This window comes from Notolabrus celidotus, chromosome 14 (assembly GCF_009762535.1).
Source record: "Notolabrus celidotus isolate fNotCel1 chromosome 14, fNotCel1.pri, whole genome shotgun sequence".
Lineage (NCBI taxonomy): Eukaryota > Metazoa > Chordata > Actinopteri > Labriformes > Labridae > Notolabrus > Notolabrus celidotus.
In genome coordinates this window covers 30,389,603-30,404,274 of record NC_048285.1, presented here as the reverse complement: position 1 = coordinate 30,404,274, position 14,672 = coordinate 30,389,603, and the positions used below count along the sequence as shown (strand labels likewise).

Below are 14,672 nucleotides of genomic sequence, written 5' to 3'. Positions count from 1 at the left end.
AATACCTATATAATTAGAACTATTTATACCACTAGTAAAATTTTTATATACCTTTATATTTTGTACTTATTTTATTGATCTGAATTTATTTTATTTTGTCTAATCTTTTCTCTATTTGCAACATATATTATTTTCTATTCTTGCACTACTTTTGCTTCTATGTCCATGTTGCTGCAACAACCGATTCCCCCCCCAGAAAGATCAATAAAGTATTATCTTATCTTACTCATAAATAGAATACCAGAATATTCTGGTCCTAGTTCTCCAAGTAAGCCTAATTAACTATATTTCCTCTGCATTTATGTTAACCTAGTTAATTTTAGGGGTTGGAGCTGTTGACAGCAAATAAAACCAGTATGAAATTGTCAATTTAACAATTTTTTGGTGCATATAATTTAAGATTTAATGATCCAAACAGCTAGCTCAGATAATAACTGAGCGATCATTTTATATTTTATCATAGCCATGGCCCAGCATGCCTCATTTCCCACCGTGCTTTTTATTGGACTCTGGTATTCAGAAGTTCTATCTATCTATCTATCTATCTATCTATCTATCTATCTATCTATCTGTCTATCTGTCTATCTGTCTATCTATCTATCTATCTATCTATCTATCTATGAAAAAGAAGACATCTCCGTATGGAACTTGTGAGTTTATTGATGTGTATCCCCCCTGTAACAATAAATCGGTTTCCATTGGTGTCAATCAATCAATCGTTTTAAAATCACTAATATGCATATTCTATTAGTTCCCGGTCCCCTCCCACAATCAAGCAGGCAGTTACAAGATTGAAGCCGTTTGGGTGCATAGTGAGACAGTCACATACAGAGATACTGTCACAGGAAGAGAAAAAATAGAAAACAAGAAAACAAACTTAAAAATATATATCATCATATCATTTCATCAAGAACAATGCACACCACAGGTAATCCTCCGGAAAAAAAAGCCATGATTGCAACATCAACTATACAGGCATACAAAGACAATACTAAGAGAGAGAGAGAGAGAGAAAGAGGATTCTAGGATTCAGTTTACTCATTTGTCGTTCTCTATCTGTAAAAATACACAAGTGATTTTTTTTCTCAGAAACCAGCTCTCCAAGCCTTGTCTTTTCTGTGTGTCTCTGCCTGCCTGCACAGCCCTCCAGCTCCACGTTGTCTTCGACTGGCTTTTATTCAGGGCCAACCCCGGCCGTTCTGGGTGTGAGGAGAACCACAAAATCCAGATTGCACGTTCTCCCCCAACATTAAAGAGAGTTTAGTACTTATCAAGCGTATCTGTTGCAATCACCATAGTTAGTTTATTCAGGTTTACAAAGCTGTGTTCGCCGTCACCGTCAAACTCACTGAATATCGTACATTTTCTCTTTACTGGGTGGGCAGCTACTCGTTTCATTCGAGCCTTTGGGCCGGCCCTGTTTTGATCCATCAGACTGTTCTACGCTTTATGACCAGCAAAGCCGACAGTTGCTGCAATAATGTGTGCATACATCATCCCCCAATTGTCTTTTTGAAAGTAGCTTTCTTGTACTTGGTCTTTGCTTCAGACAAGTTAAAACAAACAAACGTAAAAAAACACTTGTTTCCAGAGTGGCACGCCATCGCCCCACTGTCACAACTCAAAGTTTGTGACAGCGCATTTATAAGCCACAGAGGAACCTGGTACATAGTGTGGAGAAAAAAAAGCTTCCACAATACATTCAGCTATGTAAAACATCTCTCTACTTATTACTTTGTCTTTAATTTATTCTGTTGACTCTTGATAGCAGGTGTTTGTGTGTGTAAAAGGGGATTTATTGTCACATTCACTGAGTAAGGGTTCAGAGTAGGTTTCCCGTGATGTGTTTGAGCTGGGGGTCTGTGCACACCTTCGCCTTCAACTCATGACCACCAAAGCGAAGAACCCTAAACCAACTGATAACCTCTTCCCTAGGAAAAACGGTGGAGTAAAAACATCTACTTTATATATATATTTAAACTGTATATGTATATTTTGTCTGTTATAATAACAAAGAACAGAAAGTAAATAGTCCATGATTTCATTTTTTTCTCATTTGTTGTTTCACTATACATTTTTAATTGGTACAAAGAACCTTCATATACAAGCAATCTATTGAGAGGAAAAATAAAAAATGAAACACCAAATCTTCCAGAGAAAACCATCAGAAACTGCATGAATGACACCTGCAGGGTGGACAACTAAAGCTCAGTGTCTGGTACGCCGGTTTTTTCGATGATGGCTCCTCAGAAACATTTACATTTTGTTTAATTTGCTGTTCACTGTCAAAAAAATAAAGAAAAAAGTCTGAAGAAATGTTATACATCTTGATCTGAGATAGCTGTATTGATAATTACAGAGAAATCTGCAGAGTCACATTTTCCATAATGCAAAATGGCAGATACATCACCTTATTCAAAAGAAAATGATCAAAAAGAGCTCTATAGTACAATAGTAGCAGTAGTAAGAGTAGTAGCATTATTCAAGGATTGTTTCGAACAAACCAGTAAATGGAGTTTGGATGTATGCAAATGATTTTAACAATAGCATATGTTATTGGTCAGTAGTATGTTCCCCCTCAGCGCCCTCTGTAGGCTCTGGTTAGATCTGCATCTGCTCCAGGTATTTGTAGGTGGGGTTTTCGTAGCCATGGTTCTGCATCTTGCTGAGGTGGCGTTCCTCTGGTGTCAGCATGGGGTCAACCTGTGAGAGACAGACACACAGGATCATAATGGCTGAGCTCAACAAGGTCAGCTCTCCTCTGCAGGGCAACGACATGCTGTGTGAGTGGTATTCAAATGCTTCTGGGATTTTTAAATCTGATTTGCTTTGCATTTAGCCAAGGCTTCATTTACATAACACGATGATTCAATCTAAATCTGACACTTGGAGTGAGATCAACAGCAGTTTATTGACATCAGCAGTGTGTGTGTGTGTGTGTGTGGGGTCCACACTCTGGGGACGTACCTCCACGATGCCATGACTGATAGTGCCGTATTGCCTCTTCCTCAAAAGCACCAGACTTATAACGATCACGGTTGCAATGGCCACCGCGATCACCAGCAAGCCGATGAGTGCACTGCTCCCAAAGCTGAAGTCCTCTCCCAGGGGGCGGTACGTCTCCTGATAGGTGGGACAGGTGAAAGGGAGCAATGAGGACACTTTACACAGCGTGTTGTTGTAGTAATAATAACAAACATCTATCAGCTGCTTAAATCAGATCATATTCTCACACTGAATGGACACTTAGATTGATTTTAACTGAGAAAATAAATACCCATCCAGGAATTTTAAAAACACATCTGAACTCATATTCTTAATTCTGATCATGGTATCATTAATGAATACTTTAAGCATTCAGCTTTTTTGCATTTTAATGATAATGATTTCCATTAATTTGAAGTTTTTGGAGGAGCTGTAGTAGGCGTGTTGTGCACTCCTTGCCCTGGTCAATATTATTCTTGCTGAAACCTGTTTCCAAGTATCAGCAGAGGAGGCTCTGTGAGAGAATTATAATGATCAATATTCATTACAGAGTGTTCATTTTGAAGGATACAAGAATCTCTCCTCAAAAAATCAATTTAGGATAGCTGAAACTGGGTTATTCTGCTATGCAGGTAAACAGTGTTTTGATTAAAACTTTCAGAGATCGACTTAATCTGAAGAGTTGAAGTAACTGGAGGAGATTTAACCCTTTTCCCTGTTGATCCACTCGTGAATGTGGGGTACACATGCATGAAATGTGTCTTTGTGCAAGACTGTGTAATGTCCTTGCCAATTCAACATGTACACACAATCACAGTCACCTGTACTCATGTTCACGATGTAATGTGGCACATATGACACAGACTTATCATATGTGGACAATCACAGAGGATTCTTTTTACTGCTCGTTCACACACAGAAACTGAGCACTCCCAGTTTGTGTGGATTCCATTCATAATATGAACCCAGATTTCCAGTGTGTACATTCCTATACATTCACATAATGAACATGCACTCATGCATAAATAACCAAAACGTATTAGTCTGAACAGAAAACTTAAAAACAAGAGAGGGGTTTGGGTCTTATCCAAAGCTGCGTTTATTTTTATTGTTGCAGTTAATCGCTGCAGAACTTGTATCTGCACACACACTCCCTCCTTCTTTCATCTTGCCCCCACTACAGAGAACTACAGTTCCCCAGAAAGCCCAGAGGAGGGCGTCACTGTACTCACCAGCTCATCATCATGCATAACGCTGACTCTCTCTGCACTGTAAACCACTTCTTTAACATCCAGAGACTCATCAATCACCTGTCAACACAGACAGGGGAGCCCAGGTTACACTCACCACAGTGTGTGTGAGGACGTGTGTGTGTGTGTGTGTGTGTGTATGCGTGAGATAGATCGCATGTGTAAGATAGATAGGGAGAAGAGGAGAAGAGATAGATAGGCAGGCGGAGAGCGAGAGGCTGTGAATGTGCAGCGAAGTAAACTGTAAGGATTATCTGTGTTGGGTTGATGATACACTTGAAGCTGTCTGGTACAAAACTGGAAGGAGAGAGGGAGGGGTTTGCAAGCAACAACAACAGTCTCTCTTCTAGGCACACAGTTACATGTCGTTATAAACAGACTGTTAGTCACTCATTACTGAGAGCTCTGATCTAAAGACGAAGCGCTGTGAGTGGAAGAGGGTGTGTTCAGGAGGCTGGAACAAAATCTGCAGTATGTGGAGACAGAGCAGTCCAGAGTCTGATGCTCACAAAGAACAGCCCAAAGAAGACATTCAGGTGTCACCATCATTTTGTTATTATAACCTCAGATTGCTTAGACGACTGGCATTTCCAAAAAAAGAAACATGCATGCAGTCAGAAACTGGCATGATTCATATTCACACACACAAACACACACACACACAAATACACAGCTTTGCAGTCGGTGTTGGATTAGCATGCAAAAAGACAGCTCACATTCATCAGCCAAGCATCGTCTGAAAATCCATGAGAAGCAATGGTGTGTTTGGCAAAGAAAAGTAGCATGCCATGACTGCAGAACAAAGTGTGGAGTTGATCTGAATGAGGGTTGGTTGGCAGAGGCCAAAGAGAGGAACGCAAATAGCCCAGTGTGAGATAGTTGTAACTATGACAACATAGTTACTGGAATAATCTGGCTCATTAGAAGCTGAACTTAAAGAGAGCGATGTGAAAGCGTTTGAATGTACTCATCAATTCAATCATCAGCACTGAGGCTGTGAGGGATGGTGTTAAACTTTACAGTAAGTTTTCAGGATGTGGAATAAAATTCAAAATGTTGATATAATCTCAAATCCTTCGCTTTAACAAAGCTACTCTCAGTTCAAGTGTTCAGCAGGTTAGACAGTTTGAATGCTTTGAGGCACAAACAGAGTGATGGAGTGACTTTAGAGCTCTTACCACATTATTGCTGATCTTGGGTTTGCTGTTGATGATTCTCTCCTCAGCACCTATCAGACCGTCTAACCCAGACATGGCGGAGCCTGCAGGAGGTGAAGGAGCACACGTCAGTATCAGCGGAGCAGCACGAAAAAACAAACAAACAGTGGAGACGGACAGCTGCACATCGCTATCCAGCTCTTGTTCTCACAACCGCTGCCTCAGTCTCCTCGGCGCACTGACGGAAAACAAAGCCCTTTCTTCCATTCAGCACTGTGTGACCACTGTGAAGCCAACATGACAATGAGCCTACGTTTTCTACAGGGGCTCTCTCAGAGTGGTGCTTTGGATGTAGCTGCTGTTCCCTCCATAAACATCCAGTTACACGCTCCAAGTAAATGAAACCCCCTAAATAACAAATATGTCACCCTGTCATGTCGTGTTTTTCATTTCAGACTCCTCATTTAGAAATCTCTCATAGCTCCCTGAGATTTTGACTTATGATAATTTTTTAAAGACCCTGCGGGTTTCAGTAAGTGGCTGAACCAAAAAACTGAGCCTGAGTGTCAAATATGCATGTCAGACTGATGGTTCTGAAATAGGCATCGGCTCTATTAATATACACACAGCAGATATGCCATGAATTAATGAAGATCCGAGGAGAGAGGGTGAGCCAGGCGGTGAGGGCAGCATCCTGAACAATGTACAGCAGTCTGGCGTTAACTTATTCTCTGCTGCTGCTGCTGCTGCTAGACAGCCGACGCCAAAGGCTGAAGATAGAGCGAGGAACAATGATGTGTGTTTATGAGTCTGTTAGCAGAAGTGATGTCTGAAAGTTTGGCAGGTTATCAGATGATACTGCAGGGTGCATATAGTGTCACAGCCAGCCACAGCAACACACAGCACAAGGAGTGATTTCTATGGGAACGATGTCACCTCTTTCTGAAGCATCTGAAAATCTGATTGAACATGTTTACCAATCCCTGAGCTGTCAAGATTATAGATTGATGAGGGAAATAATGAGCAGATTAATTCATAATGAAAATAATGAAAAGCAGCAGCAGAGTCAAAATGAACAAAATACAAAGAGACAGAAAGCGATTTGAGAAAAACAGGCAAGAAATAAAATCCAGAATTGATTCAGATTGGACAATAAGTGAGCTCAGTGTTCACCCAGTAAGATCTAAAGGTTAAGACGAGATCAGACAAAACACATGACGTAACCGCGCCTCTGTCTCAGGCCTTGAAGGACAAATTGGGCTAATTTGGATTGGGCTGTGGGTCAGAAGCAGAAACACAGAGCCGGAGACAGGCGCAGTAAATCACACAGCTCCTATCAGGGAATGGAGGACTGATGAGGGGGAATGAGCATGTGGGTGGGGGAATAATTAAGCAAGGTGCTTTGACAAATGTAGTAAGGACGGGATGACAGCGAACACACGACTGAAGGGTCTCTGAGAGGGGAGCTGGCTGCGCCCTACAGTATCTCTACAGGACTTGAAAGGCTCGAAAAGGCACTGAGACTTTTCTATTCAGCATTTGGTGATAATCCTCCTATGGTGAAAAGCATGAAAGCAACTGAAACGCAACCACGCAGCCCATGTGAGTCATCAAACTAAAAAATAAAATAAACCACCAGATGGCTTCTTAACAAACAGAGATGGTGGAAGAGAGAGAGAGAGAGGATCCCAAATTACACAAGGGAAAGGAGAGCAGTGGAGCAAAGTAGTAGATGGAAATGGCTTGAGAGTTGAGGAGGAGGAGGAGGGGAAAAAAACAAGACGCAACAGAGGCACCAACCTTTCTTGAAGGCACGTGGGGAGTCTGATAGATCGCCTTGGCATTAGAAATGAGCAACGGAAAAAAGAACAGAAAAGGGGAAGGAGAGAAGAGAGAGAACTTAGGTGAGAAGAGAAAAAGGCAGGATTATCAAGCTGTGTTAATTGATTAGGAAGAGAGTTCAGCAGGGAAGAATCCAAAAATAAATTTGAAACATAACCAAACTAAAAAAGGGAGCCGTTTCAGAATTGGCTGGCTCTCTCTAAGCCCTCTGGGGTGTTGGCATGTATATTAAATGTTCCTGAGGGATTTACTTGTAATTTGCCTTCCATCTTGCTGGAAGCGTTCCATCCATCACTTTTTCTCTCTCTGAGGGTTCAATCTTTTGTTTGGCACCAATGTGATAAAGAAAAGAACCATAACAGCTCATTTTCCCCCTAACATTTTGGCTCCAGCACCGCACCAAAGCCTGAGGCTTTGTACATTTATCTGAACTTCACTGGTGCTGCATTGTGGACTAGGCCGCAGGGAGCTGTGCAGGCACAGATAAATCCAGACCCATGGCTCTACAGCACATTCGCATCGCCGTAAAACACATTGTAAACCTTACTCCCTCACTGGCATGCCTCGTCACCAATGTCCTTCAGCAGGACTTATGTGTATGGCCTTTTGTTCTCCACACAGCCGTGGTGTTGTGCACGATGCAGCTTGTGACTGTCTGTGGCTGGAGCTGCTCACCCTCTGGCTCTGAACGGGACCCTAAGGACGTGACTTGGAAGGGGCGATATGGTTTGCCCTCAGGCAGAGGAACTTCCACGCTCTCCTCCGACGACACGGTGACATCTGGCTGTGACTCAGAAATGGACGACAGGAACTGGTCCATGTCAGCTTTCTGCTCCTGGAGTAGCTCATCTGCAGGAAAAGGTCAAAGAGAAAAGAATGGTTTAGAACATGGTAACACCTGTCAACCTGGGACGTTGTGAAAATGCATGCAGGGTGAGAGTTTCACCGATAACTGTTAACATATTTTGAAAGCAAGCTGCTGCTGCAAGAGATGTCTGTTCCCATTTTCTGCTAATGATCAATTAGTATTTTTCTGAGAGCTATTTTCTGTGTAAATCTGCACATCTCCCAACAGGATGCTGCATGGTGAAAGCTGTGACCCAGTTCTGTCACTGAACCCGCTCCACTTTAATCTATGCTGCAACACCATGCCGTGTCTCCTCTAATGAAGCGAAGGAAACAAAAGCCAGTAGTAAAAGGTTTTGGACATTGAGTGTCTTTAAATGTACCACTTCATCCTAAACACAGTTTTAAGCTTTAGATCTGAAGCCGAAACCAGAAGTGGTGCGCAGAGCCGCCGACGAAACACAGAGAGTGGTGACTGCAATCAATTCCCCTTCTACAAATTCCTGCTGAGAACAATACAGCCCTTTCTCTCTGTCTCTGATAATTGGTTTACAGACAGTGCCAAAGCTTGTTTACTAGTCTCCTCCTACATTTATGTCTACTTTTGTTAGTTTGCACCAAATATAAGAAAAGTATCATCTGAGGGTTGGCACAGATATAATGCATTATAAAGCTTTATCTGTCTGGCATATGTGCAAATCCCAAATGTATTCAACTTCATTCTTATTTCAGCACAACTCCTCCGAGCTGACTTTGAGCTTCTGACTGAACACCACTCACCAATTTCATCCTGAATCTCTTCAGCAACATAGGGTACTTTGTAGAGCAGAGATAGACTCTGGTTCATCCTCTCCTCGATCACACGGAGGTGGGTCATCACCTGGGGGTGGAGAAACAGACAAATAGGGAGAGATGGAAGCAGAGCTCTGTTAGATTTGTGAGATGACATTAAAGTAAGACTGATTTACTGTGATTAAATGGTTTTATTATTACCAAGACTTAATAAGAATAATGCAGATTATGATGAACAATGTTAACATTTACATCCAGGATAAAGCTAAATTTCTTATTTGCCACTGCCTTCCTATCTTAGCTTATTTTAACTCACTTTAAATGCAAATTTCAATGTAATTTTTAATATATTTCCAATTTTCTTTTCTGTTTTATTATATTTATCATTTTAATTGTGTTCTTTTATGCTTGTCTGAATGTTACCAATGCTTTTAAACTTTTATAGTAAAGCACATTGAGTTACTCTTGTGTATGAAATGTGCTATACAAATAAAGCTGCCTTGCCTTGCCTAAATATGGACTTTTTTAATCTACTCATTAAACTTTATTATCTGACTTATTTAGTAATGGAGAAAAATAAAGACAAGGCACATTGAAAGTTTCTGTTACTCAATGTGCTGTCTTCAAATTGCTCACTCAAAGATGGTGCAGAATATAGTGTTGTTATATTTATAATGATAAAAAGAAGAAACATCAAGTGAATGCTCGTGACAAGCGATTAACCCTCCTGTTACCCTCAAATTTACTAACATCTCTTATCCTTGGGGTCAATTTGCAGTGGCGGTTCTAGACCAATTTTAATGGGGGGGCCAGGCTGGGGCCAAGGGTGTTGTCAGAGGGACACATTCAACCCTGACAAAAGAGACTGAGAAGGGCGAGGACAGGCTGAGAACAAACTGGCAAAACATCAGTGCATCCCTTTATACTAGACATATATACTACTGTGTACTAGATCAACATGTAGGTCCAGGTTCAGTTTTACAGAGGCACTGGCCCCCTGTTGGCCCCTCCCCAGAACCGCCACTGTCAATTTGACCCCAGCAATTTAAACCTCCAGAAACTGATTGTTACCTAGGTTTATTTCTCAGGTACTTTATTTTTCTTTAAGGTTATAAAAAAAATTATGTTATAGTGACCTCAATATCATCCAAAACAACTAAAACAAATGTGAAATGTTGAAATTTCTTGTTGTATACAGCTAAAACAGTCTGGGGTCAAATTGACTCCAAAGAACTCTCATGCGTCACGTTTTCTCACAGGAAATTGGAACATATCAACATTTTTATTTTATGTTTTCCCAGTTATCCCCATTTAATTAGGAAAAGTCATGAAATAAGAAGCCAAAATAATTATGTTAATCATTAAATTTAAGGCGTTAAACATTGAATCGGGTCCAATTGACACCAAGGATAATAGGAGGGTTAGTACAGAGTAGAAATGTTAACCCAAAGTGCAACTTACATTAAAAAAAACTAGAACTGCACCTTTAATCGCCCCATACCCCAGCTGACATGTCCCTGAGCTTACAGTCACTTACAAGGAGACAAGTTTCGTCCACTAATCAGCAGGACAACAAACAAACAAACAACAAAACACTTGTAATGTTAGATAAAATATACAAGAAGAGAAGATTCTCTGGAAACAGATGTCTGTAAGAAGAGAAGGTAAAGACGAAGAGATAAATGAAGCAGAAGATCATAATGAGTTGTTTTCTATGAACAACCTTCATTTAGTAATGTGTTCGCTCTGTGAGCCTCCACGCCAAATCTGCAGAACTGAAACAACTACAAACATGCAGTGAGCGGTGATGGAAATGGCAGCACTGTGCTGTCTGGTATACAGAGCATGTTTCCTCATGATAATTCAAACTCCTTCACACACAGCCAAATTGCAGAGATAAAACAAGTTGCTGCACGTTACGTTCACATCAGATCTGAAGCTCTGAACTGACTCGACAGGATCTACTGCCTGTCAGCTCCAATGATCACCACACTATCGCTGTTTGTGGCGAGTAATAAACTCCTTTGATCGAACAAATCCAGAAGTTTGAGTTTTTTAAAGTTGCAATACGTTTTTTACAGAGGAGTAATAATTTTTTATTCCTGCTGCCAAAGCCGGTTGGCAGGATATGAAAGCTACCATCCCCTGACAAAGCTGACCAGCTCTTGGCAGATAACTGGTGTTTATTTCCCACTCTGATGACTGACTGTTTTAATCTCTCAACACATGGCTGCAGTGCACCAGAGCCAGCAACAGATGGCAATAATGCACCTTTCCCATTAACAGCTAGCTGCAGCCCCAGTGGCACCTTCCTGTCTATGTTTGACAAACAATCCTGGCTATGAAGATTACATGCAACCGCTCATAAGCTTGTGAGGCTTTCAATGAAAAGAAAATAATCAGGATCCCATAACGGACGTATAAAGAAGAGCAATCCGTCTTTTCACAAAGGATTTTTAAAATGCTAAGTCACAGATCAAATCCGAATATAAGTGGAGCCACAAAAAGTGAGGGCAGATTTAAACTTCCTGCAGGATTTGCTTGACAAATAAACACTGAGAGTCCACAACAACACAGAGCGGCTTTTCCATGACAGAGCACAGAGGCTCACTGCAATTCATCTAAATACCAACCCTCTGGTCCCATTTCCCCTCCTCACTGTGTTGTTTCATCCATCTGCTGTGCTATCTGTAATGGTGGCTCATAACTATAAATGGTGTCGAAGGGCACGGACACACACAGGCGAGTACATCTAACAGAGGAGCTCCCAGCCAAATCCCCATGCAGCGGCTCAGAGTCCAGCATTACACAAGACCTGTGCAATGTTAATCTTCGGCTAGAGCTTAAGTGAATGAAACGCCCGCCCTCTCTCCCGTCAAACAAGCCTGCTAACTCCTCCTGGGCTTCAACTCAAAGAAACACACACTCTTTCTACCTCCTACACACTTAGAAACAGGGCAGAGAGGAGCAGACTGAGACATCGTTATCCCTCCACTGTCTAAGCAGGAATAGGAGGAGGAGGATGAGATTTTGGAGTGGCTCGGCATGAGGTTTCACATTTACTGACAGAGGCTGTAATATAATACAACTTCATTGTTGAACTCGCTCAAGATGGATGCGAAACCTCCAAGAACTGGTGGGTCCCCATTATCCAAACTGAGCTATATATATCTCCAAACTCCAAAAGTTTGCTGCTTCAGGCTTCTCCAGTGTGAGGGAGCTATGTTTACATTATTACCTCCCGACTGGACTATTCTCTACGGCCTCCCCTCCACGACCTCAAAAAACTTCAATATGTCAAAAATTCAGCTGCCCGATTACTCACCCACTCCCGCTTCACAGCCCACATCACACCCATCCTTCAGCACCTCCACTGGCTCCCCATTCAGCACCGAATCCACTTCAAGATCCTGCTCATCACCTACAAAGCCCTCAATAACCTCGCCCCCTCTTACCTGACCGACCTCCTCAAACGCCACTCCCCATCTCGCCACCTCAGATCCTCAGATGCCAACCTCCTGTCCCCTATCACCAAGTCCAAGCACCGCACCTTGGGGGACAGAGCCTTTGCCATCGCTGCCCCCCACTCTCTGGAACTCTCTCCCTCCACACATCCTCAACTCTGACTCTCTCCTCTCATTTAAAAACCACCTCAAGACCTACCTGTTCCAAAAAACATACAACACATGACCTCTCCCCCCACCTGTCTGTCTTAGTTTTCACCTTATGTAAAGCAACTTTGAGTATTAAGAAAAGCGCTATATAAATTCTATGAAGATTATGATCTGAAAACATGTAATGGGCCTTTTCCTCCTAAGTCGAATCAGATGATCTGATCTGAACTGACCTGTGACTTCATCTGAGCGGCCTTCTCAGGATCCACAGCCAGGACGTGCTGGTAGTGGCGGATGGTGTGCTGGCGGTCCTTGTTCTCTGCGCGGACGTATCTCCTCAGGGCCTGCAGGATGCGGTGGGGCTGAGGGGGAGAATGAGATGAGGATGAAGAGGGTTTGTGGTGAAACACAGCCTCACAACAAACTCTGCAAACACTTTAATGAATTATTATGATGTGATGTCCCTCTGTGGTGTGGATGCATGATTACTTCTTCTATGAAGTGGCATCAGTCAAGTGTATTTCCCCTGATTCTAGGCTTCTCTATCAAAGTGATGTTCTCTTTAAAGCACATGTGTCAAACACAAGGCCCGCGGGCCAAATGTGGCCCACCATGTCATTTTATGTGGCCCGCGAGAGCTTAAGGCTTATGACTGTTTATTAAAAAAAATGCAGCATACCCACAGCGGTATTTACCACAGTGACTACAGGTTGAGTCTGTAGAAGTGCATACAAATGATCCCAAAATGTCCAGGAAGAGAAAAGTTGATTCACATGGCAGTTTCAGAAGACAGTTTCAAGACAGATTTGGAAGGGGAGTACATGTTTATGCTTCAAGGTGAAAAACCGGTGTGTCTTTTGTGTCATGAGGCAGTGTGATTGTCAAAGAGTACAATCTACGTCAGCATTTTGTCTTACGGTTACAACTAGCCTTTTGAGGGCAACCATAATGCTGATGTAGCCCTCAGTGAAAATTAGTTTGACACCCCTGCTTTAAAGCTAGGGTTGGCAGTCTCGGAAAACTAGCATGAATTTGAATGTAGCTTTTCCTCATGACTCCGTCTAACACCTCCCCTCCTCCCTCAGAGCTCCTCCAAAATGACGCCCCCCCACCCCCGCTCACATGCACGAGCGCCGCTGACTTGCGACCATATGATGGTGACTGATTCAAAACCGGTCCTCACCAAAACATTATCATAGTGAAAGTTAAAAACACAAACAAACATGGCTGCTGTTAGTACTCACAACTATCATGCTAGCATTATCCAGTTGTACCAGTGACACGATATCAGGAGAAAAGTTATAACACATGTAATACTGTAACAACTCTACTGTTTGTTAAACGTGTTCAGTGTAGATGTTCTTAATTCCTACAGTGTTGACAGTCAGTGAAGGCATCAGGAGAGGTGTAGAGTGTGTGAGCGGGAGAGAGGAGAGACAAGAGGAGAAGTTCTTCATTCATTCAAACATTGATTGTTGTTTTGTTGGTTGGCGTGATCACAGCTGATAGTGACCGGTTATTAAAGATCAACGTGTTCACGAATCGGCTCGTCATCCCTACAGCGTCCGGACGGATGCTACAGTACATATACATTTCTGTAGGACTTAGTAAATGTCATTCATTCTTTTGCTTGTCAGAGCCCCCGTGGTGAGAGCTTTTTAGACTCTGATCCAGACTACAGTCCTGAGCAAAGCACCTCATCGGGTCAGAGGGGACAGGCCCGAGGTGGAGCGAGAGGGGCAGTCAGTAGAGTCAGGGGAAGCAGAGGCAGGAGACGGGGACTCGGAGTACACGCCGGGGAAATGTACGCGCAGGAGGCGGGCAGAACGGCAGGACGGGATTTGAATGGTTTAAAATTTTGGGTCCCAAAAAACGGTGATTGGTTGGTGTTTTCCCAGGTTTACTCCGGCTGTAGATAGCAGCTTTTCTTCGCTCTTTTTTAAGAACACATCATGTATTGATTGCCATCAGGACATAAAGATCATTTTAACCAGTATGACAAAAAGTGGATCTAAATCTGATTACCAACCCCAGCTTTAAAGGATTCAGATTCAACCACATTCAGTTTCTTTAATTCCAGAGAATAATAATCTAATAAAAAACATGAGCAAACTAAATAAGATGTGCTACCAAAGGGTGAAAAAAATGACATGAAAATGATTCAGTTTCCCCCTCGTCTCTCTAAA

At 42.3% G+C, this 14,672-nt stretch overlaps 1 protein-coding gene across 2 annotated transcripts in view; it reads right to left on the bottom strand.

Annotated features, from left to right (window-relative positions):
* Positions 1-640: 640 nt before the first annotated feature.
* aplp2 (amyloid beta (A4) precursor-like protein 2) overlaps positions 641-14,672 on the bottom strand; it is a 65,745-nt gene continuing 51,713 nt past the window's right edge. For both annotated transcript variants that reach the window (XM_034700798.1, XM_034700799.1), the window contains 7 exons: positions 12,720-12,848; positions 8,861-8,960; positions 7,910-8,083; positions 5,414-5,496; positions 4,218-4,295; positions 2,968-3,123; positions 641-2,703 (listed from right to left, as the gene is read on the bottom strand). In XM_034700798.1, the coding sequence (XP_034556689.1) occupies positions 2,602-2,703; positions 2,968-3,123; positions 4,218-4,295; positions 5,414-5,496; positions 7,910-8,083; positions 8,861-8,960; positions 12,720-12,848 (822 nt within the window). In that variant the 3' untranslated portion in view covers positions 641-2,601. The remainder of the gene's footprint in view (positions 2,704-2,967; positions 3,124-4,217; positions 4,296-5,413; positions 5,497-7,909; positions 8,084-8,860; positions 8,961-12,719; positions 12,849-14,672) is intronic.